The 27,987-nt window shown below is 41.5% G+C and overlaps 2 protein-coding genes across 4 annotated transcripts; one reads left to right on the top strand and one right to left on the bottom strand.

The window, feature by feature from the left end:
- Positions 1 to 25: 25 nt before the first annotated feature.
- Positions 26 to 27,987, bottom strand: ift140 (intraflagellar transport 140 homolog (Chlamydomonas)). 3 transcript variants are annotated; one of them, XM_047377161.1, is made up of 30 exons: positions 27,832 to 27,987; positions 25,307 to 25,468; positions 24,995 to 25,216; positions 24,755 to 24,876; positions 23,102 to 23,232; positions 22,840 to 23,015; positions 22,623 to 22,714; positions 22,417 to 22,523; positions 22,178 to 22,326; positions 21,853 to 22,056; positions 21,695 to 21,767; positions 20,724 to 20,815; positions 20,461 to 20,588; positions 20,236 to 20,353; positions 20,012 to 20,133; positions 19,804 to 19,939; positions 19,503 to 19,634; positions 18,238 to 18,470; positions 4,568 to 4,745; positions 4,178 to 4,368; positions 3,991 to 4,086; positions 3,762 to 3,894; positions 3,272 to 3,415; positions 3,071 to 3,199; positions 2,751 to 2,933; positions 2,476 to 2,679; positions 1,202 to 1,414; positions 904 to 1,070; positions 452 to 593; positions 26 to 307 (listed from the first exon to the last, which is right to left on the bottom strand). In XM_047377161.1, the coding sequence occupies exons 2-30, from the start codon at positions 25,451 to 25,453 to the stop codon at positions 131 to 133; spliced, it is 4,341 nt and encodes a 1,446-aa protein (XP_047233117.1). In that variant the 5' UTR covers positions 25,454 to 25,468; positions 27,832 to 27,987; the 3' UTR covers positions 26 to 130. The 3 variants fall into 3 exon arrangements, with proteins under 3 accessions (XP_047233117.1, XP_047233116.1, XP_047233118.1); XM_047377160.1 differs by having other exon boundaries at positions 27,827 to 27,981; XM_047377162.1 differs by lacking the exon at positions 27,832 to 27,987 and adding an exon at positions 27,705 to 27,721.
- tmem204 (transmembrane protein 204) lies at positions 6,542 to 16,651 on the top strand. Its single transcript, XM_047377163.1, has 3 exons — positions 6,542 to 7,894; positions 8,671 to 8,826; positions 15,409 to 16,651. The coding sequence occupies exons 1-3, from the start codon at positions 7,615 to 7,617 to the stop codon at positions 15,651 to 15,653; spliced, it is 681 nt and encodes a 226-aa protein (XP_047233119.1). The 5' UTR covers positions 6,542 to 7,614; the 3' UTR covers positions 15,654 to 16,651.

Genomic DNA, 27,987 nt, shown 5'->3' with positions numbered 1-27,987 from the left:
TTTTGCCAGTAAACCACAGTTTAGATGATGATTAACTGCTTTTATTTGCAACCATCTTCTGTATTTTTGGCTACTATATTAATATAAAACCTGCTGCACAGTCAAACCCGGTCAGAAAACCAGAGGAAGATCAAACAGTCAGGTCCTCCTCCACCTCGTCCTCCTCCCTCGGTACATGCTTGTGGTCAACACTTTCTAGGGGGATTCCCATCTCCCTCTGCAGTGCGTCCAGGCTGGCTTGGCTGATGTAATATCTGATGCTCTGAGATGGCAGCAGCTTCTGGAGCTCCTCCAACTTCTGGTAGGCCTGAAGAAAGAACAATCACAGGTAATTATAAGATAAATGTAGCTCCAGAGGACGATGGAGATCTAGTATCTCTGGGTCTCCTTGTGTAACACAGCTCCCAGTCACAGTTTCTCATGCACTGTTAAAGCAGCAGTTGACAGTCACCATTTGCAAGTGGCCTTGCTGACAGTGATGCTCAACCAAGAAACCAAATGCATCCCCAATCCTGACAGCGGGGTCCAACTCCGGTTCCTCCAGCAAGGCTTCACATAACCTCACTGCTTCATCTGGATCCTCAGGATACAATCTGCAGAGAAATGTCAACATCTGTTCTTCAGGGAAGATCTGTGTCTTTATTATGGGTCACCGTTATGGTTTAAAACTAAATGTTCATAAAATCCTAATAAAATACATCAGAGTTTATGGTTGTAACAGATTTTATTCAGTGGATCAGATCAATGTGTCGATTTGAATGAATGCAGTGACGTTTATTTTTAAAGGGACTCTTTTTATATAACATACATAAATCTTTGGTCAGATTTATTTCTTATATTTGTGAAATAATATGTTTTTGTTCCCGGAGGACAACATTTATTTATCCTACTACATAATCTCACCTGCGTATGTGGACGAACTTCTTGATGAGGCTGATTTTTTGCAGCAGTTCAGTTAACTTTACTTCCAGTTGTCTGCCTGGAGTGTCCTTGGCTTTGGACAGGCACTTAAAAGCCTCCATTAAAGCCTCCAGAGCCTTTTCGTAGTTCTGGTAATCGTCAATTTCCACCTAATCCAGCGTGACCAGAAAATAAAGTTTTTATCTAATAATTGTTTATAAAGTTACTGAAATACAGAATCAGGAATATTCTGGGCATTTAAGACTATAATAAGAAGAATTTGTAAAGAGTGGTACTCCACCTGAGCACAAGCTTCATAGAAGCCACCAAGCAGGTCTGGGGCCTTGCCTTTAGTGTAGAACTCAATGATCCGCTCTAAGTTCTTCGGGTTCTGACGCCAATCCAGGGACTGGAAATAGTTGGCAGCCATGATGAAAAGCTCTTTCTGACGAGAAACGTTGGCAAAGAAAGCTATTTTATCCGTGTCGCCCGACTTGAGGAGCGCCTTCATGGCCTATAACAAAACACAACATGAAGGTGTTGTTGTCAGGTATGAGATCAACATTTTGCCTGTTTTTATCGAACTGCATTAAGGACAAGAAACAGGAAGCAACACAACTCTACTCATGAACCCCAACCCTGGACAAGGAGAGCATTAATCAGAGAAGCCACCAACAGGTCCATAGTAAGAAGCTGCAGACATCCACTCAGGTGGTAGAACCTTCTGTCGGACAACTATTAGCCACAAATCTGGCCTTAATGCAAGAGTGGCGACAAGAAAACCATTGCTGAAAGAATGGCAAGGTGCTGCCTGTAGATTGGAGAAGAAGAAGGAACCTTGCTCAAACAACGCTATGTGTGGCAGAAAACTAACACTGCACTTCACCCCCAGCCTGCACCATCCCCACAGCGAAACACGGTGGGGGCAGAATCATGCTGCGGGGATGCTTAATTCAGCAGGGACAGAGAAGCTGGTCAGAGTTGATGGGAAAATGGATGGAGCTAAATCCAGGAGAATCCTGGAAGAAAACCTGTTAGAGGCTGCAGAAGACCTGAGACTGAGGTGGAGGTTCACCTTCCAGCAGGAGAACCACCCTGAACATACAGCCAGAGATACGATGGTTTAAGTCAACGCAGATTCATGGGTTAAAATGGCCTAGTTAAAGCCCAGACCTAAATCCGACTGAGGATCTGTGGTAAGACTCAAAACTCAATGTTAACAGTCGCTCTCCACTAAATCTGTTTGTGGTTGTAAAGTGACAAAGTGTGAAAAAGTTAAAGGGGTGTGAAGACTTTTCATACATTAAGGAAGAATATAACCAAAGGCTGAAATCCTTTGAAACTGTCACTATTAATTAGTGGCTGTAGTGATTAGTAATTTTACATCACTGTTTTTCATAACTGAATAACACCTGAGGTTATATTCATCTAGTTTTATGAATGAATCAGGACCAGACTGACCCAGACCTATATTCCAGTAATGAAGGCAGACCACATCATTATGGTATTACTTACATTTCCTGTGAAATGTTCTGAGTATTAGAACAGTCCAGACAGAAATCCATCACATCATACCTTATGTTTGTTGCCCGCCTGTGTGTACACCTTGGTGGCCAGGTGGTAGCTGCCCTGGCTCATGCAGCAGTCAGCTATCTTCTCCAGCAGTTCCTTGCAGGCCTCTTCAGACAGATGCTTTGAGTCTGTTAAAGTCATTCTCTCAGCAAGGTCCTCGGTGATTGTCAGGTTCTGGGTCAAACACAGCTCCACGGCTTGAGGGTACTGAATATTTTTAAAAAGACTCGTCAGTGTAGGAAATTACACCTAGGACGATAAACGTGTGTCACGCCTACCTTCTTGGCTGCTGCCAGTAACTCCACTGCCTTTTCATACTGGGAATGTTGGATGAAAAAGTCGGAGCAGCGAGTGAGGAGGGCTGGATCGGAGCTCTCATTCAGATCCTCTGCGATGAGCTGAAGTGCAGCAAACTGTTCGGTGGCGAATGCCAGCTCTAGCGCTTTGGAGACGTACCCGGCCTTCATGAGAGAAGAAATCACCAAGACATTGACAAAACTCTGGCTCACATCTCAGAAATGACTCTTTACAATCAGTGCTCAGTCTGGATATATGTTGCAACACTGCCACCTTGTGGTGTACTACACACTGAACGGACCTTGTGGAAGAGTGCGACCGCTCGGTCCAAGTGTTTGCCCTTCTCCTCATAGTAACAGGCAGCCTCCATCATGTCCTCTGGGTTACTGAGCAGAGCCAGGTTCATCAGCTGGTCATCCAGACCGTTCTCCTGTTCAGACACAAAGTTGAGAAAGCTGCCCAGAGTAACCCTTAAGTCAGTGTTTCAAGAGGTATATTTTACCTTACAAAGTCGTATGGCATTATTGTAGGCTTGGGCCCGTGTGTAAAAGTGGACTGCTTGCTTGATATCATCATGACCCTCATAATGTCTGGCCAGGTGGTAGGATGCTGCTCTGTCACCTGTGTTGTTGGCTATCTGAGATGCCTGGTGAGCAGAGTACATACAAGCATTAATATATATATATATATATTATATATATATATATATGCAGCTCAAATACATGCAGCTGTGGCTGCAGCACCAGGTGGCGCTACAAAGTATTGACTCACAGGGGCTGAATACAAATGCATGCCAAATGTTCATATGTGAAAAACATTCAAGTGTTTTGAATACTTTTGGAAGGCTACAGATGCAATGTTTCTTCTAAGATTAATGAGGAGGAAAGTTTCTCTACTGGAGAGACACTTCCCAAACAGATCCACAGCAGAAATTAGCTTAACGTGTCCTCTGAACGTCATGTCATTTGAAGAAAAGACTTTAACATGACTACCTCCTGGACGTTCCCCATGTAGCAGTGGACTCGAACCAGGGAGAGGTAATCCTGAGCACGCTCATAGAACTGCAGCGCTCTCTCCATGTCTGACTGGCTCTCCATGTACTGGGCCCACCACTTATAGATGTTCCTGGATTCAGAAGGTGACAGGGTTGATTAAAGCAGACAGACAAAGTACTGGTTCACTGCCAGATCTGGAACAGGTGTCCATCTGGTGTGAACGTACTTATCTTTGGCTTTGTTCACGTAAATTTCCAGAGACGATGTGTCCTCCTGGAGCATTCTGGGCACCTCGACTCGGTGTGTCTCTGATTTCTCATAACTGGAACAGAAAGGCTTGTTATCCCTCCATGTTTCCAGAGTAAATCTGTAGATACCAAACACACAACCTCCTGCTAAACATGGCCTCTTACTAAACAAGAGCCAAATTCTTGTGGCCCATGGACTCCAGGTATTTGGCATAGTTGTAGTAGGTGGTGCGCAGATGGATGCGATCGTGGGTCTCGGCCGTCTCCAGAGCTTGCTGCCACTCACTGGAAGCCTGGTAGAAGGCGTTCAGAAGGTCATGACGATGACAGCTCTTGTACAGCTTTTCTGCATCTTCCTGTAAAAGGACAGGAAAGACTGATGGAAGGGTAAATATTTTCAGTCAGGAAGGTCTCGCAGCCTCTGTGTGTGGGACATGCTTGGACCTAAAAAGAGGATGTGTTATTTGAATGCTGGACAGCGGCTTCTGAAACTGTTTAGTGGTTCTGCATGTTTCTTTAAAGCAGCTCGTTAACTCAATCATTTCCACATCTCACCAACATGCCGAGCTGAATGGCCAACATGGCCACCTGGGCTTCTGGTTCAGGCTCGGCCTCCGCCTCCTTCACGGCTTTCGCTGCCCTGGCATCCCCCATATTCCCAAGGCACACCCGGGCTACGTCCAGCCGGCGGGTTTTCACACACATCCGTGCCATGTTTTCCCACACGGCTTTACTACAGACAAAAAGGAAGAGAAAGAGACGAGTGTTTGCATGTAGGAGCTGTTGCTCATTCCACTGGTATTTATTATTCAGCACTGAAAACTACTGGTGTGCATCTACGTGCATCCGATGATTTCCTGTTTGTTCAAAGAAATTCAATGATGCTGCATGTTAGAGTTACTTTGTACTTTATTTTAAGCTTTTGATTTTGGTTCAAAGTCAGTTTACTGGTAATAAGCTTGACCCAAACACAGCCAGTTCTCCCTAACAGCTCCAAGAAGCAGCATTTAGAAAAGAGACTTACAAAAGGATTGTATTTCTTGAACATTTTTAGATTTAGTGACATTACGACCAGGAAATTCCATGTATTTCACTGGAATTTTATGTGAAAGACCAACACAAAATAACACATAATGAGATGGAGGAAAAATGATAACATAGGCATTCAGCTCCCCTGAGTAGCACCACCTTCCCCACCAATCACAACTGCAGCTCTTCTGGGGTTTTTTTCCACCAGCTTTGCATCTGACCAGTTTTCTTTGTTAAATAGTTCATGCTTAGTCGTGTTGGATGGAGAGCTTCTGTGAACATGAAGTTTCTGATCTTGCTACAGATGTTCTATTGGATTTTGTTCTGGCCTTTGACTCATTCAAATACCTGAATATGCTTTGATCAAACCCCAAAAACCCAAACTGTGCTAATTGGAAGCTTTTAGTGGAGCTCAGAAGAAATTTGGTACAATTACTGACATGGTAAATATGGACTGTATTATAGAGCTAGCACATTCATCTTTGCTTCATCATGAATGAGCTGGAGCTGATGACAGGGAACCAGGAACAAGTGCTGTGCTCAGTTGACCTCTGAGGTCAGAACTTGGATCTGGGAATGACCAGAAACCAAACTTAACTACAGTGGGATTTCCATATCGATATGCTCTGCTTCCAGACTAATTACTAGCAACACAAGCTAGTAGCATCCTGTACTTCTCAGCACTTACAGCAACATGTTCACTAACAGAGGCTGTATACTGCTGTCTGTAAAACATATAATAATATTACAATGATAAAAAATGCTAATATTTAACTTTTATACACAAGGCGGCCATGTTGAATTTAGCTACATCCATCTTACCATCAACTCTGACCATCTTCCCTGCCCTGCAGAAGAAAAGCATCCCCTCACCATGATGCTGCCACCACCATGTTTTACTGTGGGAATGGATGTTCAGGGTCATGTGCAATGTGTTTTCTCCACTCAAAGTTAAGCACTTTATTTATTGTGTCTCATATATGTCTTTAAAGCGGATTTGTTTTTTGCAAATTCTTTAAAAAAATGGTTCTGCTGCATTTTATTTAGGGGTGTCAGAGTAGAGGGTCCTGAATACATACGCCTGCCACATTTTCAGTTTGTTTTTGTAAAAACAATTTTTAAACCATCTATCCTTTTTCATTTCTGTTCAAAGTTATGCATTACTTTGTGTTGATCACATAAAAAGTCTAATTTTGTCACAGTGTAACCCTAAAATATGAAATATTTAGATCTGTCTTGAACACTAAACCGTCTCTCCTTTTTTTCCCAGTTCGCCTCTCTGACGTAACTCGATCCCTCGCCTCTTTTAACTTTAGCTTCAGCTCCAAATTTTAAATTCCAAAGCCATCTGGTCTCTATTTGCATCGCCTCCCTCCTCTTTGGTTTAGCTGATACAGATGTGGGTTGTTTATTGAATGTCAAGCAACAGGAAATACCCCAAATCTTTGAGGAAATATAAGAATGTAAGTGCGCGCTCTTTATGGTCACAGAATTTACTGGTTAAAAAGTCAAGCTTGCAGAGCAAGAAGCGGCGAGATCTAGAGAGCCAGAAAAGGAAAGACAAGAGAAGAAACAGGTCCACATTTGGCCCCTTTTCCAATCCTCTTTTCCTCTCAGGAAACACATCCTGTTGCTGGCTGACTTTGGTGGCCAGCGTGTTTGTTGCACATGGGAGAGAGGACTTTAGCAAACGCCCCCTGGTCTCCAGACAAAAGAATCCACCAAGCTCTGACGTCTATGACAGGATTTTTTCTTATAGACGCTCGCACACACACAAACATTTTTTTAAACTGATCCTGGAGGAGGGTGCTGCCTCTTCAGAGCCTGCTGCATGTGCAAACTGAAGCCCTGGACCATGAAGAACAGCAACTCTCCCCCATTTCAACTCTGACCTAAAGCGTTTGCAGAATGCATGTGCAACGTGAGAGCACATGAGAGACACAGAGAGAGAGAGAAGTGGGCAAGACAAGAGAAAGAAGGAGCAGGAGGCGGACTGGAGGACTTCTTGTTCCAGTCAGACAGCGGAGAAACTCCAAGTCTATGCAAAGTCTGCAGCAAGTCAGCGCCTAGCAACACTGTCCCAAACAATCTTTTTATTTTTGATTTATAATTTAAAAAATGGTGTTGCACTGCCACGGAAAAGCAAGAAACTAAAAAAAAGGCTTCACAAAGACGTCAAAAAAAGTGCAAAAGTTGAAATCCAGGCAAAGTTAAGCAAAGGTTGAGATCCAAGAGTCAAGCTGCAGCCAGTGGAATGGACCCAGGTGCGATTTGGATCAATCCCCACGTACCCGCAGCGCTGTCTGAGGAGGAGGGCTGAGGGTCTGCCACCACGACAACCAACTCCTGAATGAGGATGAATGGAGATGTTCTTTAGGTAAAGCAACACTCCTGTTACATCGTCTGAGTGATCTGTAACAGCAGCAAGTTCACAGCTGGAAGAAGAGGAGGTCGTGGAGGCGAGCCAGGGGTCGCAGAGCACCGCCAACGGCTCTGGCCCGGAGGACGGGAGCGGGCGGTACGCCGAGGAGGGACACCACGGAGGGGGAGAAGTGGCGGGCGTCGGGCGTCGCATGGCCGTCCAGAGGCTGGTGGCGGCGGCGGTGGTGGTAGCCCTGCTGTCCTTGGTCCTAAACAATGTGGCAGCTTTCACCCCAAGCTGGGTCCTGCAAGCCCTGGAGGAAGGACGTAAGAGGAGTGTGGGACTGTGGAGAATGTGCCCCATTAGTGTGGAAAAGGGCCGAGATGATCTCCAGGGTGCAAGTAAAGTGCACGGGACTCAGAGGCAGTGTGAGAACCTCGGATGGGGATCCGAGTATGCAGGCTCCCAAGAATCCCGCAGCACCGTTAAATGTAAGGTTTTCTGTCATTCATATTCACTTTGCAAAAACACTGAATATCAGCAGCTACCTGTAGTAGTTCTTAGACCAAACAAATGCAGTGCTAAGGTCTTTCTGTACTTACTGGTATGTAGATGTACAGTGTTGTTGAGGTTTATCTCATGCATTGATCAATGGCAGCTTCATTCAGTTCAATTCATGTCAGTTATTTCAACAAACCAGTTAAATAGAATCCAATTCATTCCAACACAAACCAACCATGAGGTCCATCCAAACACACACAGTCCAGTTAAATCTAAATGATAAAACAGTCAAAGTAAGTCCAGCATTTCATGCCAGCTGGTAGAAAGTTATCTATCTGAGGCTAACCTTGACTGACTGCATTAAAGTTAGCCAACAATGTTCGGAATGTGCGATTATATTAAAAGGTTCTGGTGTTTTTGTTGGCTTTCAGCTCGCCCTGAGCCTTTGAGAATATGGATAAACATTAACATTTAAATGCTTTCCTAAATTAAGCTCCATTGAGAAATTGCCAGTAAAGAACAACTCTGGGAAACACTTAACGCTCACTGGCAAGCTCAGCTGGGTACTACTGGCGCTGTGGCCTACTTATGTCTCACAAAGAAGTAGTTCTCCATTCATAAATAAAAGGGTTTACAATAATGCCACCTTGTCCCCAATGGGAACTACGGTGCTTTTTAAGTTGTGATGTTTTGCATAAGAATGCATAACTAACAACATTTGCATCAGCAAAGAGATTTGACACAGTTTTTCTTCTGCTCCCCAAAGTGCAGTTCAACATGATGCGGGCGTGCAACCTGATAGCGACGGTGGCCCTGACTGCCGGGCAGCTCATCTTCCTCCTCGGCCTGATGGAGTTGCCCTTCATCACACAAGAGTCCCAGTGGTGGGAGGAAGCCATCGCTGCACTCTTCCAGCTAGCTAGTGAGTATCTATGGATGAGGTGCAACAAGTCCAACAAACTGTGCAAAGTATATTCTGAGCAAGGTCTCAGGCATGGGTCAGCGTGGGATTCTTATTGTATGACAACCTTGAGTGAAAATACTACGGTTTTACTATTACATTTATTATACATAATAATTTCATGTTGAAACCTTTATTTGCTGTTTGATTTCGATCCACAGATGTAAAAGAATTATAGAATAAATGCTTGTTAAAATAAGGAGCATTTTTCAGGTACTTAATGCCCAGAACATAAGAAGTTTTTGTTAATTAGTCAGGCTATCTGCTTTTGTTTCAGGTCAAAACTAATTTTAATATCAACGATAAGCTGAATAAACACAGAACAGTTTTCTAATAATGATTTTATTAATAAAGAGGAAAAAGCTATGTGAAAAATATGTAACTGAACCTAATTCATATGTGTGTGAGCGCTCTGTTGGTTAACTAAAGACATTTTTATTCTCTTTAATTCCCATTTTTTAATAGTTCTTCTCTTTGATAAATCTGTCACTTTGAATTCAAGTGGAATCACATCTTTACAACCAGGCCTGATTACTGCCAGACATGTACGGTCCAGGAAATCGCTTAAATAGAACCTGTCCGACAACATGATGTAGGCTAAACGATTTTAAAAAGCAACACATAATGCCCCGAGCTATAGAAATACATCTACATCTATCAATCGGACGGGGCTACAGAGCCGATTCTGATGCTTCGGAACTCCAGAGAACAACAGTAAAAACCAGTAACCACTAATGGAGAAATCATGGAACAGGAGAACCTTCCCAGGAGTGGCCAGCCAACCAAAATTACTCCAAGAACGCATCAACATCTCATCTAGGAGATGATTCAACAGTAAGGGGGACCCAAATGGCCAGAACCACTGCTGACCCAAAAGAACACAAAGGCCTGGCTCACATTTACCAAAAAAACATCTTGAAGACCTCAAAGACTTCAGGAAAAAAAACATTCTGTGAACTGATCAGACAAAAGTGGAACTGACACAGCACTTCAGGAAAAACCAACAGTCAAACATGGAGGTGGAAGTGTGATGATCTGGACATGATTCAGGACCTGGACAACTTGCTTTAATTAAACCATGAATTCTGCTCTCTATCAAAAAATCCTTAAGGAGAATGTCTGAGCAACAGTTCATGACCTTTGACTCAACACAGGACAATGATCTGAAGAACACTAGCAAGTCCACCTCTGAAGGGCTCAAAAATAAACTCTTAATGAAGGTTTTGGAGCGGTCTAGTTAAAGTCTGTTCTTATAACTGACATTAAATAGGCAGTTCATACTAACAAACCCTCCAGTGTGGCTGAAATAAATAATTCTGCAAAGAAAAGTGGGCCAAAATGTATCCACAGCGACGTAAAAATGTTTACTTATTTGTTTTGAAATTAGAATTTGTTTAGAGTTCAGAAAAACTGTGAAAAATAGCAAAATAGAGAGTAAACCTATGAAGGGGAATAATCAGACATAAGCTGACGTGGTGATTGCATTAAAACTTTGAATAGAGAAGCCACAGATCACCCATTTAATCCCAGTGTAGCATTAAGGAACAGTTAGCATAGCCTGCTCCATTGCCCCTTTAAAGAAAGAGTGTCGTGTTGTGCACAGTGGTTTCTCAGCTGCCTGGCTTTACTGGAGAATGAAGAGGTCTGCTCTGGATCTAAATTTAGTGCTAGTCCAGAATCCATGGGCCAGAGCTGCAGCGAACCAGGGAGCGACTGTCGGGCGCCAGGATATCCCTGCTCAGGACGAGGAAATGTCTGTGACTACCTGTTATGCAAACCCCTGAGCTGAAGAAGGAAAAAGAGGGGAGGGGGAATGAACGGGAAAGACAGTTTTTGACGGGGACCGTATGTTTGTGTGTGAGCCTGCAGAAGCGGACTGTGCACGTGCAAGTTTAGTGTTGGTGTGTTTATAGTGTGCTTTGGTGGAGAAATATCCTGCAGTACACATGACAGCAGGGTGGGAATTGCTTCAGTCCAGATAAGATGGCCTAGCTTTTAAGTCTGTGTCGACAAAGAAGCAGGAGCAGCAGCAAATAGAGCATCCTCTTTATGTTGGCGCCGTCGACTCAGTTTATAGCACGCATGCCCGCTTTTATCCACAGACCTTGGAGAGACGGTCAAGATCCTCCACAAGTTGCTGTATTTTTCCATATTAGACAGAACCAGGCCAAATTCCAGCAACCAATAAATCTGTCAGGCAAAATCATGGCTAGGCCTTTCAGTTCAACATCTAAAAATTATGATCCTCTGGAAAAATGTCACTTTCCAGTTCTGCGTGCTCACCATGCAAGGTCAACAGACAAGAAACAAGATGACATATATCCAGATTAGATGTTCCCAACTAAAACATTAACAGAAAATAAAATGATAAAGACCAGTAAATGAGCCTCATGGGTTCAAACGGAGCTACGTTGAAACTTCAATGTACTTTACTGGGATTTAATGTGATACACACAAATCAGAGTATAACTGCAGTAGAAGGAGAACGATGCGTAGTTCTCGAAGAGTAAGGCAAATCTACCAAGACATGAGCTGTCCAACTAAAATCACAACAGAGGAGATGGCATGAGGCCCACGATGATGCTGCATAGATCTACAGCTCGGGTGGAAGAACCTGTTGACATGACAACTGTTAGCCGTGGACCCCACAAGCCTGACATTAATGGAAGAGTGGCAAGAAGAAAGCCATTGTTGAAAGAAATGTACAAGACGCCATCCGCATGGTGAAACATGGCGGTGGCAGCATCATGCTGTGGGAATGCTTTTTTTCAGCAGGAAGCTGGTCTGAGTGGATTGGAAGATGGATCCAGGACAATCCTGGTAGAAAACCTGTTAGAATTGAATGGTTCAAATCCAAGAATATTTGCTTGTTCATATGGCCTAGTCAAAGTGCAGAACAAAACCCAATTGAAAATTTGTGGAAAGACCTTAAAAAATAAAAATTTTTTACAGATGCTCTCCATCCAATGTGACTGAACCTAAGATATGGAAAACAGATAGAGGCACAGATAAAACACTGGCATGAGTAGCAGCAGCGAGTGGTGGATCTACAAACTGTTAACCCAGGGGGGCTGAATACTTGTTTCAGTTTCTTATTTTTATTTTCACTTCCCAATGATTCACTAATTTCTGTCGTTCTATCACACATCCATCATATGGATGTAAATTGACAAAGGAGGAAAATATTCAAGCTGTGTCAATACTTTGGCAAGACACTGTCTGCAGCCCTAAACCTCGAATTACCTGCTACATATGTAGGACATCAGGCCATTTTCTTCTAGGGTGAAGCAAGATGAAAGGAACAGAGGGCGGAAAGCACATAACTTTATTAAATTCCTAATTTTACTGTAAAATCTGCCACCATTTAGAGCCGTAACAAAGCCGTCCCCCAGTGAGTCAGTCAATGGGCTTCAGCTCTGAATGAATGGAGATATTTTTACCCTTTGCTCTTTTTTCCAGGAATGTTTTCATGTTCAGACGTGCCAAAATTCTCTGGAACTGTGCATGAAGTGTGAGAGGGTGGGACGACATTAATAACCTCCACAGAACGATATCTAATCAGTAGTAGTTAGTCAAGATTCAAGGCCCAGCTCTGGCCTTTCCACCCTGACATTACAATACTGCAACCTTTCTTTTAATAAACACATATTTCAGTGCTGCAAAGCAAAAGAAATGCGGCTTATAGCTTTTATTTCATTAAAAGGAGCTCGTTTTTAGGAAATTAGTTAGTCTTTTACCATTAGATGTGTGTGTCTCAGATGGTTCCTAATGATAAGCCATTTAATAATAAACTAATGCACGTTTGACTGGGAGGAAATTGGTGGGGACACAGAAATTTACAAGATCTGCCTTACATGGGAGTTATTTAGATGTTCATGTCAAATGTGCAGAAAATACATCAATCTCAAGGCTTGGAGGGTGTGGTGAGGAGGGAAGGAAGGAAGGATGGAAAGGGGAAGAAGGGGAAGGAAGTTTGAGAGATAGGTCCTTGCCAGAAGAGAGGTTCACAAAGCCTCACTGACAGGAGATTATTCATTATCCTGAACTAAGAGCCAGACAGGTTAAACATGACCGGATCGAGCAAACAGTTGCATTCTTTACATACAAACACAGGCAGACATGCAGTGATCTACAGACACAATTATCCACATCCTCACCTAAAACAATGACAGCCATCTTTATGTAGAAGTGGAGAGAGAAATATAAATGAACTGCTGCCGCGGACCGCTCCAGGAAACAAACTGATTCATATCCTAAAGTACCAACATCCCGATTTCCACTCATTATTTTGGGTCCCTTTATTTAGACCACAGAGGATGGGCCACGCTTTCTGACATGTACTACTGCTAAACAATCGACAGTCGCAGACCCCACCTGAACGCCGAGGACAAGGCGTTGAATGAAGCTTTGTGGAAATTTGTTGGCTGAAGACAGGAGAAAATGTGACTAAATGAAAGTAAAGGTCAAACAAACAGCAGCGGTCTGAAGGCTGGAGCTTTCTAGCTTCACATGCAAACAAGAGGTCCTCATTGTGTAAGTTAAACCTCTCTGAAACGAGGAAATCAGGAGAAAAACATCAAAAACCTTCCTGAAAATATATTCTCTGCCCTGGTATTTTTGTGAAGTTCTTCCCAAGAGGAAACAGATTTTCTTGTTCAAAGACCCCACACAAGAGCTCCCAGTCAATGGTAAAATACAAGCAAAGGGACACGTGGCTATTTATTTTCCCCCAAATATTCAATAAACAGAAGTAAATAAAGACATGGTCACAGAAAAGGAAACATTCAGATTGCTTTGGTTGGATTAAATTTCTTTGGGTGGTCCGGGAAACGTTTTCCATATAAGAACAGCAGCAAGGATGGATTATTATAAAAACTCTCTAGACAGTAAATAAGATTAACGACTGAAATGCTGAAAATCCTTCTGGCGTCTGGCAGATCTTTTTTGATGCTGAGGATAAACCTACACAGAAAAGTGATAATGAAAATGCATGTTTTTCACTATGAAATCAACTAATAATTGTCTGATAAAAAACATCTTTTATTTTGGTTTTCACAACAGGATCTGATTGGCATAAATGTCCCAATCGAACTTAAGTGTTTGGGAACTTGGGATCGATTAAAAGCTGCACCCTTAAAACACTCTCTAATATATTCTAGGGTTTTATATATTAATCACATTTCCATGGGTTTTAGAACGTTCCCTTTTTTATTTTACTTTATTTCCAGTTCATCTTATTTTGTTAAGGAACAAAGTGCTGGGATTTGTGGTTTTCTGAGGTTAAATGTAAATGATCTTGGAACCTGGACTGTGTGGAGCGTGGTACTTTAAACCAAATATAAAAACATGGTGAAACAAAAACAACTACAGGTTCATTATTCCTTAAGTCTTTGACTGAGGACAAGCATCTAGTTTCATTTTTAAATGTTTCCTAATATCTTAAAGAGCATCATATTAGCCCCATATTTAAGGGGCTTTATGGATCTCAATAATTATTTTTATATCATAAAAAACTATTGATTTTATTTAAAGACTTTTTGTTAATGAGTAACGTACCCTCTGAAATTATTGGCACCCCTGGTAAAAATGCTTAAAAAGCCCTAAAATTGTTTTTTTATGATGGTAGCAAAATGTCACACTAAATATTCATAAAGTCTTACCTCTAGTTGGATTACATTTATCCATTGGGTGAGGTGAAGTTTCATCTATGCATTGCTTTAGCAGGCTGATCACAACATCTATGAACCTTTAATTAATAATCCACAATCACTTCCAGAAATTTAGTTCAATACTCTTTCGATTTGAACTCAATTCAAAAACTATTTTATTTCAATTTGCTTTTACACCACCAAATGCCAAAAATGTAGTTGTACTTTCATTTAATGATGACTTATTAATATAAAAAAATAGGTGTCCTCACCATAGTAACACATTTTGACAAGTAAAATCAGAATATGTCACTCACATAAAAGTATAAACTATTTAGATCACAATACTGAACCCTGTGGGACACCACAGGTCAGTTTTGTGAGATTCAATATAAAAACCTATTGCTGTATTGAATGACACCTTCCGATCCATATTGTCCCATTTTTAGCAAAAGTGAAGAATGATAATCTGTGATAAATTCTTGAAATAAATCAATAAATGTTTCTCATCAACTGTTGTTTACATTCCATCACTCCTAAAGACATTGATCCAACCCATACGAATGGCCCTTTATTAACTCACATTTATCAATAACATTTAAAAGTCTTTTAACAAGTATTCTTTCAAGTATTTTGGGAAAACTGAGGCAGCAAAGTTATGGGTCTGTAATTTCATGTCATCTATTGACACCATGTTATTTAAAACCATTTTAGCCGTTTTTTTCCTAATAGAGAAAATAAAAGTTTGAATTTATGAATCAAATGTAAAAGATTGATTTTCTACATTTTTAAGTGAGATTTTACACTCCTGGAATAAAATGTATGAAGTTAGAGCTTTTTCATGCTGTAAATATGCATTTTAACTGATGTTTGTCTCCTCTTTGTGGTGCTGCAGGTTTTGTGCTGGTGATTGGACTAGTTACCTTCTACAGGATCGGGCCCTACACACACCTGTCCTACTCCTGCTACGTGAACATTGCAGCGTGCCTGCTGGCCACCATGGCAGCGGCCATGCTCATCTGGAACATTTTACACCGGCGGGATGACTGCCTCGCTCCACGAGTTATAATCTTCCGTCCCTCCCTGGCGTCGCCGTTTCATCCGCGTCTGGACAACGACTACGTGGAGTCACCATGCTGAGTCCCAAGACCTCCACGTGAAGCCAGGCAGGGGTAACGGACTGACGCTCATGCTGTGCTCGGCTACATGTCTGTAATGGGACTCTAAAGACAAAATGCATTCCTCTGGCTCCATAAAAGCTGTCCATACTTGTTCTGACAGCTTTACTTTTAAATATAACAGAATTATTTTGCTGCTTAAAGCACAAGCACATATTTATCCACAAATACCACGAAGCAGCCCTAAAGTTCAGATCGTACATGTTTTACTGTATGAAGTCTTATATAATCACCCTGAGGTGAGCTTAGTGGTTGCTAACATGGAGTTTGGGCATGGACTGTCTTCTAAACGACGTCTTTGTAAAAAGATCAAGCTGGACCTTGACCTATTTTTAATTTGTTGTTTTTTTTAAACACGCACTTAATGAACGATCCCTCACATAATTATTAATTGGGAATGTTAATACCAGATTACCTCGTATTTGTCTTCATCATTAAAAGTGTAATAAAACTTAAATAGATATTGCTATTATTAGCATATGTTGCAGGTAAGCTAACAAGGCTACACGCTGATGTAAACAGGTTGTTTTAGCTAAATCACTGACATTTCATTTCAAAACAGAAACTTAAGAGTTAATATTTTGATGTAATTACACAGAAAGCTAAATCAGATCTAATCAGTAGAAGCAAAAGGACGAAACAGGATTTATTTTTAGTCACTGACACCTGAAGATAATATAAACACTTATATGTGAATTAATATAGTCAAACTGATCAAATAAGTGAAGATGAACATTACATTTATTTGATATAATGCTTTCCTTATTAAATTCTGCTTGCTTGTGGTACAAACTATAAACCTTAATTTAAGAGACTAGAATAGTGCTATCATTAGAGGTGGGATTCTGGGAACAAATCATGCAACATTTTCCAACTTATATATGAGTCCACCAGGGCAGCAAACAAAGGGTGCATCAACAAAATATGACTGTAAATTCAATAAATATATTTCTAAATATATGAACCCAGTCCCGCTGTTGTTCCTGTCTGATGTGCTTTACCACAGCTGACAAAAGGGAATTTAAAGTTTTATGGACACGCCGCTGCTTGTTTCCCAAGCCTGAAATGAGCTTCACCGTAATACTTTAGCATTTTAATTATGTGGGAAAAATTATTTTGGTCATACAAAAACAAGCATATCTGTTTTATTGTTACAGGATGGATGATCTAGCCATTCAAGTATTAAAACGTTTGGGCTCGTAATTCTTTTACTCTTCATGAAAAGGGCAACAAAATAAGAGCAAACACGAACTTGTGACAGAAAATAAAATAAAAGTCCTACAGAGTCCATCAGACAGACAGGTTCCTGTTTTTGTCACATTTCAATAATTCGTCAGATCTGAAACATTTAAATAAGACATAAAAAACAAAAACAGGCTGGAATAAACTGCTTAAATTGATATGAGTGATGCAGACAAACTGTCTCTGATGTTTGCAGCCAGTATTCAATGTGACCCTGACATTCATGGAGTAAACCCTGCCTGAGAACCTTTGTTACCTCCTACAGCCAGGTCCCAGAAGATCCTGGTTATTTCTGCAGGAAACCCAGTCCTGTGAGAGTAGATATGTGGGAATCACATACAATACCTGTATTTAATAAATCCATTTGAAAAACAGGCCTTCTTGTAAATAGCCTCTGGCGTTTAGCTGAGTAAAGCTGTCATCAGGCCTATTAAAAGTCGCTGGAATATCCGGCGGGTTGAATACACTGTTCTACCATCGTTTGCTTTTACGCCATTTCCCTTTGCACAGTGTTTGTACGTGAGAAACTAACAGTACCACAAAATTCTGAATGAGTGCGCTGAATCACGTATTCCCTGCAGTACCGTATGTGGTGATGTGCTGAAACCCTATGATGAGCAAGTCAACACATTCTTGTGCTGAAGCGATTCAATGTTTGTATAAATGGGAGTGGGTAGAGCTTTTGGGCCGATCTGGCAGGGGGAACCGCCTGTATGTGTGTCAGAACGTGTTTAGAAATGAACATCCCCAACGGACACACCCTCTTTCTAGCAAACACTTGTTTACACACTGAGGAGTTCCTTCCCCTTAGAGCAGACATACAGAAAAGCCTTAATCATGTCCTGTGTTATTAAGTCTTTTTATGCATCTAAGTAAAAGGTTTCATTAGACGGAGCTGGTTGAGGTTTCAGCTTTAAAAGGTACCTATGAAGCAGAATCAATAGACTCCGTTGTATAAAATGTAGGGTTAAGAAGCAGTTGCTGGAGTTTTAACTGACTTACAGTTAAAGGGCCTGAATGAAAAGAAGAAAAATCAAGCGTGTCAACGATAAATCATCTTCCATTTACTCCTTCAGCTGAAAACTTGCTGCAAACAACTCAAGGCTGTAGCAACAATGCGGATCCCATGAGTGCTGCTTTTCTTCTGAACTGAAGCCAGCAGAGAAAGGTTTATGAGGACATGATGAAAGCAATCAAACAGCTGAATGACTCCCTTGTCCTTACACTATTCTTCACGTCTCCTCTATTTACGACATGACCGGGCCTTCAACCGGGCGGACCAAGTGCTCATAATAACACCCTACCTTTTAATGAGCTTAATTGCCTTGAAGGCTTCGTCCATGTCCCCCACGGTCAGGTAGAAGCTGAAGTTCAGCATGGCATCACGGGTGCCCTTCTCACACTTCTCCAGGCCCACAAAGTCTCTCAGAGGACGTCTGGACACCATCTGAGGGGACGCAGCTGGAGCGCCTCTCGTTGACTCGCTCTGATCTGAAGGTAGTGAAGCCTCTGTTGTGCCTGGATGACCCTCACCTGGCTGACCGGTAAGAAGATGTGGTGTAAGAACAGGACACTGGAGAATTACTGTAAAGTGCCATCATTATTTTACATGAAAAAGTAAGGATCAGGAGGAAGGAGACAGCTAAACAACAAGGTATCGGGTAACATAGCCAACCACCGAGTGCATCAGGAGCTGAACACTGACAGCCAGCTCCAGATCCAGCTGTGGTCAGAACTTTACATACACTCATCATCTGAACAAATGCCATATTAATAACGAATTTATATGATACCAGAGCCAGACCAAGGCATAACCGAACTAAACCGCTGCTTAGGGCACCGTGGAGGCTTGGATGGTTCAACATCAGGAGGTTCTAAAAATATACCTGGGTCAACAGATCAGAATTTACTGTGGATTTTCTCTGAGGCACTCAGGGTCAAATATATACATACACTGAGCAGAGTCTTTCATAAGTGCTACTAAGGGTTCTAGGAGGTCTTTTAACTTGACCAAAACTTTATGATGGAAAAACTGTGGTTGAGTTTTAAGTTATTTAGCCAAAGTGAGCAAGTTTGTATCAAAATATTACAGACTGTGAGGATAATTTTGACCTTGGGTGAATCTGAAAAACAAAATCCACCATGAATTCAATCATTAAAGGTGTTTGTTTAAAAATCATCCCAACCTGGGAAATAAATGGTTTAAAGAAATAATCAAAAGCCCACATTCAGGGTGTATTTGAGCTGCTGATCTAAGGGAGCAGACATGTTTGTTTGGATTAAATGCAGTAGATGACAGACACAATCACAGCTGCTGAAAGATGGGAATCAAGAACACCAAAGCTTCCTAAAAAACCAAACACTTACATCTGGAAGAAACACACCACCTTTCCGAAATAACAGCTGGGATGTTTCCACATAAGAACAATCATGAAAAACAATTAATATGCTCATAAATAAATCCTAAACATACAAGCAAAACATTCCTAAAATGATTTCAAAATGAAAACAACGGAATTAAGTTTTCTCATCATCCAAAAACAGTAAGAAAGAGGCTGACCATCCTCACCTTGCAGCTAAAATAATAGTATGGCACACTCAGGGCGAGGAGGGCTTGGAGGCCTGAAGGTTTGGAGAAACAGTCCTGCAGCAGGAGACCATGCTCCTGAGTACAGAAGAGGGTCACCACTGACACATCCTCCTGAGAGAAGGGAGACCATCACAACGTCAATATCTGTTCACGATCCTGATAAATCCCGGCAAATGCAGCGGTGAGCTCAGCTTTAAGCTGCCACTAATGCCAATAAGTCACCATGAGAATACAGAAAATAGAAATACTGCAAATCATCTCTATTGAAAGACGTGTTTACCAATTCTAAGGAACCATTTGGTGACTTTTCAGAGCCGACTGGCACGGTCTCACAAACAAAGAGACGAGGTTCACTCTCATCCCAGTAGTGAGACAGAGCAAAACGACCGCTGAATTCATCTTCCTGAAACTTCTGCCTGAAATGAAAGAAAATGTTGGTATGTTAATGTGTCAGACAGAATAAAATCAGGTCAAAACGATGTCTTTACTTATCGCTTTCATCTGGCTGAGAGACACCACTGGACGGTCTGCCAGTGAAGAAGTCAAAGTGGGTCACAATGTCCATCTCAGTGTCATAAAAGTACACTTTGTGATCGGGTCGTCCGTTAACCTGAGGAGAAAGTGTAGAGATCAATTTGAATAAACGTAGAACATTTCTTTAGGACAGTTATGATTATAAAGAGGAAAATGTGACTGTATCATGTTCATTAACCTGCGAGATCAGGATGCTAACTTGGCTGCCATTAGCATTACACTTGACGGACCTCAGGGCCCCCAACATGGTGATGTGGTCTGCCAAATTCTTAGCGCTGCAGTGGGCTTTGGCATCTCTATAAAAACAGGATCATAAAAAGACAAAACAGTGTTCATGAATTGCAGTGAGAACTTTTTCTGTACATTATTTAGATCAGGAAGGAGATCCGTGAGACCTTCTTACCTTCTGGAGAGGTCGTAAACTCTAATGTGTGCTGTGTCTGTACCTACAACCAGGTAAGACTGGCACACATTGAGAAGCACAGGGTTTCCCTCTGCTTTGGAGAAGGTTAAAAGTTGCTTCACTGTACCCTGAATGAGCGAGAGGAACAGGAGTGTAAAAAGCAGTGCAAGCTGGTCTCTGCTCTGGGTTTATACTCAAACATTCATACGAATCAAAGTCAAGTGTGAGCATCAGACAGCAGGATTAAGGTTGCAGTAATGTACCTGTGGTGTACGGATTTGTACCCTGTTTGGTTCCACAGTGTAAAGGTTTTCATCATGTACAGCAAGAACTTGGGAATCACAAGGAAACGATCCTGCGATGGACAGAAGGCAGAGCGGTGAATTTAAAGGAAAGATGATTACAAATTCCACATAGAATCTGATGTTTATACTATCTAAACTGTTTCACAGTTTGTCCTGTTACAAACAAAACTTTAATAGATACTATAGACCAACACAAACTAGTGTAACATCCATTTATATTCAGCTCCCTTTACTCTGATACCCCTGAATAAAACCCAGGGCAACCATCTACCTTCAGAAGTGACATAATTAGTAGATGTAGTCCAACCCAATCACAGTGTGATTGACAGACAACTCGTGGAAGAAGGTGCTCTGCTCAGATAAGACCAAAAATTATTTTTTTGATCTAATTGACCTTCAAACAAATACAAAAGTTCGTCTTCCAGCAAGACAACGACCCTAAACATACAGTCACGGCTACAGTTGAATGTTTTAGATCGAAGTCGATTTCTGTGTCAGGATGGCCTAGTAAAAGTCCAGACCTTACCTGAAGAATGTGTTATATGAATTAAAAAGTCTCTGTTCAAATTTGATGACTGAGCTGGAGCTATTTAAAAACAAAATGGTCAAAGGTTTCAGTCTCTAGATGTGCAAAACTGGTAGAGACAAACCACCAAACACTTGCAGCTATAACTTCAAGGACTGGGGGAGGCTTAAACCACATAAAATATGCTCAACATGATTTTCAGATTTTTATTAGTAATACATTTTTAAAAATTATTCCAAAAAATCCAGACAAAATGCATACAAGCTGATGGAGATAAAGTGAAAAAGGTTGAAAGGGTGTGAATACTTCTGCAAGCCACTGTAGGACCACACTGTAGGCATATAACTGCAGGACTACATGTGCCATCTGAAGTGATCAGAGAGTTTATAGTAAAGTATTATACCTGTAATGTGTAGACCTGTCCCTGAGAGCTCACACACAGAGACAAGTTTCCCATTCCAGACTGTGACCGAGCCCTGATGGAAGGACAGAGAGACGAATTTGATTCCCATCGTCTATAAGAGCGAAACTATGTCGAGTCCTTGCCTAGTTTGGTTTTACCTTGCTAACACACACTCCTTTGATGTGCATGTCACACTGAAGAGGAAGGGTCGTTCCTGTGGTGAAGTGAGTGACGCTTAGCTGTGTTGGGGTGAGCTGGACCGCTGCCACCTGCTGGCTGAAGTGGGCCGACATCACATGCTCACAGAGGATCAGCACCGTTCTAGAGTTGTTCACAGCCAACAGGTTCTGAGTGGAGCCCCACTAAAATCAAACGCGTGACATTTTTAAAGGACATATTACATATATGATGAGACGTGGCATATTTGTATTTATGAAATTAAAATAGCTGCTTTTAAACGTTCCATTTAAATTCAGACAATACCTGTAGCTGAGTGACATTTCCATTTATTTCAGTAGGCATCTGTAATTTCCACAGGGCTTTAGTGTCTGTTCTGTAGCTGCTGCTGCTCGGCTGCATCACCATCTTCCACATTGCTATGTGGCCATGGGAGGTACCAGCTGCCAGGATTTCTGCAGATTTCCCATTGTTTTTATAAGGAAATTGGATTATTCTGATCTCCTTACCATCACTAACATGCTTAGCATTGCATTTAGCTTTACCTCTGGATGCACAGTAAGAAACACAGTTTATCATCTCTCCCTTCTCAAATCCCAGGATCTCATCCAGAGACAAAACATAGTTGTCATCTCTCTCCAGGTCCCATATTCTGGCAAGTTTAAAGGAAAATAATCAGACAGGTTAAAAACATGCATGTGCTCATTTGTGTTTGTGTCTACAGAGACAGAGACGGTGCGTAAAAACAGACCTGATGGTTGGTTCCCCTGTTGCTGTAATAAGGAGGCTGTTCTCCGTCCAAATAATGTCTACATTCTGTCCAACTTTGCTGCTTAACTTAACCTGTCACATCAAACATCTTTGTAAACAAGGTTGTGTTTTTATTAAATAAAGATGTGACATTTACTGCAACATTCAGGTTATGGAAAAGACAAAAGAAAAGTTAGGAACATACAGTATAGGTATACCTTCATAAACTCATGTGCTCCACCTTCTGGTCCCAGTGTGTACTGCGACAACGTAAGTGTCTCTGTGACGGCTGCTAGAGCGCCTCGTTTCTCCAGGTAGAAAAGTTTCTTGATGGAACTTTCCACACTGAAAAGCGGGCTTGTCTTACACTGTTCATCCACAGCATGTACCGTTCCTACGAGTGACCACAGAAACATTTTAAATAAACGTTTTTCAGAACCAGCCAAAGAAAAGATCCGGTTTTAACATTTTGAAACGTACCATCGGAGGTACTGACATAGAATCCAAGTCCCTCCTGAGGACCCATCTTTAGAGGTGCTCCCTTCCAGCTGAACATGTCCAGAGCAGATTCATCTCCACTCACTGATGCCCGAGCTAACATTGTCACATCACTGTTGGGAGAAAATGGCTCAACTACCAGCATTTCTGAGCACAAATTAGGTGAAAATGTGTTTTTTTTTCCCATTTACTGTCTGTACATTTGCATACACTTTGCTTTAGAGGTCATCATATCTACAGGGAACATTTTGCCAGGGTTCTGGAAAATTCAAAATATAAAGAAAATATTCAACGTAAATATTCCACTTCCTTTCTTTTCTCTCTCCTCTACTTACATGGACCTCTTCAATTTAGGTCCTCTAATGCTGCCTCTTTAATCCAAAAAATTAGGATCTGTCATGAGGATCTTAATTACTGACTGACATGTGAAGTGATGGTTGTCGAAATAAATGTTCAGGTGATGATACAATATGTCTGATTTCTCCTATACTGACCAACACACAGCATGTCTCTAAATAAACACTAAAAAGGACGATACAACATTAATTAAACTCTTCATACCCTGGAGCATTTGATAGAACAACAAACAGTAGAGCATAGCCCTGGTGTTGAAATAAAACAATGCATGGTTTTCATTTTGGACTGGTGTAAATCTGTATTTAATCCTCTTTAATTAAATACTGTTAAATAAAATCCAGTGCAACAAATTGCATTCAGACGTCACCTAATAAGGTCTGTCTGTAAGTAACTAATTCTTTGGCCTACATGTAAAACTGTGTGGTGAATGGATACCCCAGCCCCACAGCAAGGCAGTATCATGCTGTGGGGTTGTATTTCTTCAGTAGGGAAATGAAAGCAGGTCAGAATTGATGGATGGAGCTAAACAGATGACAATCCTGAAAGAAAAGCTATTATAGGCTGGAAAGGACTGGAGGTTCACCTTCCAGCAGGACACATCGAATAACCGGCAGCTCGAACTGCAGTGGAACGTGGTTCTAAAAAGTAATCCTTTTCCTTCCACTTTACAATTATGCACTACTTTGTGTTGGTCTAGAATCAAAACTCCCAATAACATTCACTGTATATCAATGGTCGTAAGTAGGGATTCAAGATATATCGTCATTAAAACCGTTAGCCCATGTTAGTCATGTTTTAACGTATTGGTATCAGTCCAATAAGAAAACCGGGCCAATATTGGTACCCGATGTTTTTTTCCATCTTGTTGCAGTGTGTATGTATTTCGGGAGGGGGTTGGCCATGTGGTATTTGTTTAGTCGTGTGATAACTGAAGCAGAGAAACAATGTCAGCGGTGTAATCGTTTTTTCATGGTGTCAAAAAGGTAGAAAAATATTTATAATATCAGCGATATTACTATCAGATATTGATATCAGCCCAAAGTTTCCTTTTGCTGCATCGCTAGTTGTTACAAACTGAAAGAGTATGAAGACTTTTGCAACGCACTGTAGAGCATTAATTTATAAATCGGATTATTATTATTATTTTGTTTTAAAGATATTTGTTCGGCACTAGTGGCCTTTATTAAATAAAAAAATGTAATTAAATAATAATTTATGCTGAGTCAGTGATAAATGATTGATTTCAAGAGTGACTTAAGGAAAAATTGAACTACTCACTCCCCAGGAGAGGTGGGCTTGAAAATGCAGCAAGTTAAAGGCTTGTTGTAATCATGCTTAACTAGGTGATTTCCAATAAGTCGTCCTCTGGCATCTAATTTCCAAACTGCCAGAGCTCCATTCTGTCAAAATACAATTATAACATATTTAGAACAAACATGAAGAAACAGGGCATTTATGTTTAATTCATCTCTAGATTATCTTCGAAAGGAGGTTGAAAAATGAATGAAAGCTGCATACCTGATCTCCAGTTACCAATCGGCTTCCAGATCCACTCCACTCCAGTAATGCGATGCAGGCTGTGTGTACACTGGGCAGCACAGCTTGCTCTCCAGAGGGGTGTGTAAGCAGCATCACCTCTCCATTCTCCCATCCTAGTGCCAGGACTGGCTTTAAGGGATGCCAGCGCAGCGCAGCGGCTTGGTGAGGTCGTTCTACGTGGCAGCTCTCCACATATTCTCCCTGGACCAGTTATAAGAATGTGAGGGATTTATAGATAAGAAAATGAAACAGTGACCTGTCACACTACAGTCCTCTGAGACCAGAGTTTACCTGCTGTAGGTAAAGGTCCACGCAGCCTCCAGAAGCAGGGCTGCTTGAGGCCACAGCCAGAATGGGAAGAGTTGAGTGCCAAGTCAGATGAGAGGGATCTGCACTGTTGTCAGGGGCCTCGATACGGTGGTCGAAATACACCGCCATGTCCCCTCTGTAAGGCTAAAGTAGAGGGGAAGGCATACAGAAAGGGTTTAGGACCTTTGTACTACAGGTCCTTCTCAAAATATTAGCATATTGTGATAAAGTTCATTATTTTCCATAATGTCATGATGAAAATTTAACATTCATATATTTTAGATTCATTGCACACTAACTGAAATATTTCAGGTCTTTTATTGTCTTAATACGGATGATTTTGGCATACAGCTCATGAAAACCCAAAATTCCTATCTCACAAAATTAGCATATTTCATCCGACCAATAAAAGAAAAGTGTTTTTAATACAAAAAACATCAACCTTCAAATAATCATGTACAGTTATGCACTCAATACTTGGTCAGGAATCCTTTTGCAGAAATGACTGCTTCAATGCGGCGTGGCATGGAGGCAATCAGCCTGTGGCACTGCTGAGGTCTTATGGAGGCCCAGGATGCTTCGATAGCGGCCTTTAGCTCATCCAGAGTGTTGGGTCTTGAGTCTCTCAACGTTCTCTTCACAATATCTCACAGATTCTCTATGGGGTTCAGGTCAGGAGAGTTGGCAGGCCAATTGAGCACAGTGATACCATGGTCAGTAAACCATTTACCAGTGGTTTTGGCACTGTGAGCAGGTGCCAGGTCGTGCTGAAAAATGAAATCTTCATCTCCATAAAGCTTTTCAGCAGATGGAAGCATGAAGTGCTCCAAAATCTCCTGATAGCTAGCTGCATTGACCCTGCCCTTGATAAAACACAGTGGACCAACACCAGCAGCTGACACGGCACCCCAGACCATCACTGACTGTGGGTACTTGACACTGGACTTCTGGCATTTTGGCATTTCCTTCTCCCCAGTCTTCCTCCAGACTCTGGCACCTTGATTTCCGAATGACATGCAGAATTTGTTTTCATCCGAAAAAAGTACTTTGGACCACTGAGCAACAGTCCAGTGCTGCTTCTCTGTAGCCCAGGTCAGGCGCTTCTGCCGCTGTTTCTGGTTCAAAAGTGTCTTGACCTGGGGAATGTGGCACCTGTAGCCCATTTCCTGCACACGCCTGTGCACGGTGGCTCTGGATATTTCTACTCCAGACTCAGTCCACTGCTTCCGCAGGTCCCCCAAGGTCTGGAATCGGCCCTTCTCCACAATCTTCCTCAGGGTCCGGTCACCTCTTCTCGTTGTGCAGCGTTTTCTGCCACACTTTTTCCTTCCCACAGACTTCCCACTGAGGTGCCTTGATACAGCACTCTGGGAACAGCCTATTCGTTCAGAAATGTCTTTCTGTGTCTTACCCTCTTGCTTGAGGGTGTCAATAGTGGCCTTCTGGACAGCAGTCAGGTCGGCAGTCTTACCCATGATTGGGGTTTTGAGTGATGAACCAGGCTGGGAGTTTTAAAGGCCTCAGGAATCTTTTGCAGGTGTTTAGAGTTAACTCGTTGATTCAGATGATTAGGTTCATAGCTCGTTTAGAGACCCTTTTAATGATATGTTAATTTTGTGAGATAGGAATTTTGGGTTTTCATGAGCTGTATGCCAAAATCATCCGTATTAAGACAATAAAAGACCTGAAATATTTCAGTTAGTGTGCAATGAATCTAAAATATATGAATGTTAAATTTTCATCATGACATTATGGAAAATAATGAACTTTATCACAATATGCTAATATTTTGAGAAGGACCTGTATATCATCAAAGCCAATCCGTTTGATGCATTATTCAATCTGTCGTTTTAAGTTTGTGGCACAGCAAGTTAACTGCGTCACAGCTAATATTAAGTGGCTGTTTGGTGTAATTATAGATTGCTTATCAGAAGTTAATTCTTGGGAATGATCTTAATAGTGATTTGTACAGTTTTTATACATGCACAGTAAATCTTCTTCCAATTCAGTTGCACGCTTCTTTGAATCTCAGTATCTATTTTACTAACTATAAAGTATTTTTTTTTCTTATGCTGTAAATGTGCCTTTACTGCACTGTCTCTTATTTTTCTCATTTATAAATTTTTACCTTTGTGTGAATTTGCACGCTTCAGTTGTTCCTGTCACTTCGCTACTGAAACAGCTGAATTTCCCCACTGAGGGACAATAAAGGACATTTATATTCTATTCTACTGGCTTATATTCAAGGTGTATTTACTTTAAAGTTCAATTGAGGTCTAACAAAAACGCAGACAGGTTTAAACGACATTGTTTATTTCCCCTAATACGTAAAAGTCAGCTGTCATGAGCGTCAGGCACGTTATGTGTAAAAACGACAAACCTTATAGCATCAACTAGCTGTTAGCATTAGCTTAGCTAGCTAAAGTTCGCGTTTATGGCCACCGCCTCGCGGAAAACAAACAAAAGAAACTACAAAAAACATTTAGTGATGAAGACTTTTACTTCACCGTTCCTCCTCTTCAATTAGCGACACTTTGTTCAGTCACAGCTGACGGTGCGCGACGCATGGACCATTACTTCAAGCGGTGTAGTCAACGGAAAAAGCGTCCATCTCAGTTGCCCATGACAACCTCAGGGGCTACGTAAGGAGGCGGAGTGACGGG

This window comes from Girardinichthys multiradiatus, chromosome 10, assembly GCF_021462225.1.
Source record: "Girardinichthys multiradiatus isolate DD_20200921_A chromosome 10, DD_fGirMul_XY1, whole genome shotgun sequence".
NCBI classification, from domain to species: Eukaryota; Metazoa; Chordata; class Actinopteri; order Cyprinodontiformes; family Goodeidae; genus Girardinichthys; species Girardinichthys multiradiatus.
Note: the sequence above shows the minus strand (reverse complement) of the source record. Positions and strands in the feature narration are given on the sequence as shown.

Coding starts and splice junctions, on each gene's coding strand:
- tmem204 (XM_047377163.1), top strand. CDS start 7,615: ATGGCCGTCCAGAGGCTGGTGGCGGCGGCGGTGGTGGTAGCCCTGCTG. Junction 7,895..8,670: donor ATCCCGCAGCACCGTTAAAT/GTAAGGTTTTCT, acceptor TGCTCCCCAAAG/TGCAGTTCAACATGATGCGG. Junction 8,827..15,408: donor TGCACTCTTCCAGCTAGCTA/GTGAGTATCTAT, acceptor GTGGTGCTGCAG/GTTTTGTGCTGGTGATTGGA.
- ift140 (XM_047377161.1), bottom strand. CDS start 25,453: ATGGCGGTGTATTTCGACCACCGTATCGAGGCCCCTGACAACAGTGCA. Junction 20,816..21,694: donor GACAGGTCTACACATTACAG/GTATAATACTTT, acceptor TGTCCATCGCAG/GATCGTTTCCTTGTGATTCC. Junction 4,746..18,237: donor GCAATTAAGCTCATTAAAAG/GTAGGGTGTTAT, acceptor TTTTGTCTGTAG/TAAAGCCGTGTGGGAAAACA.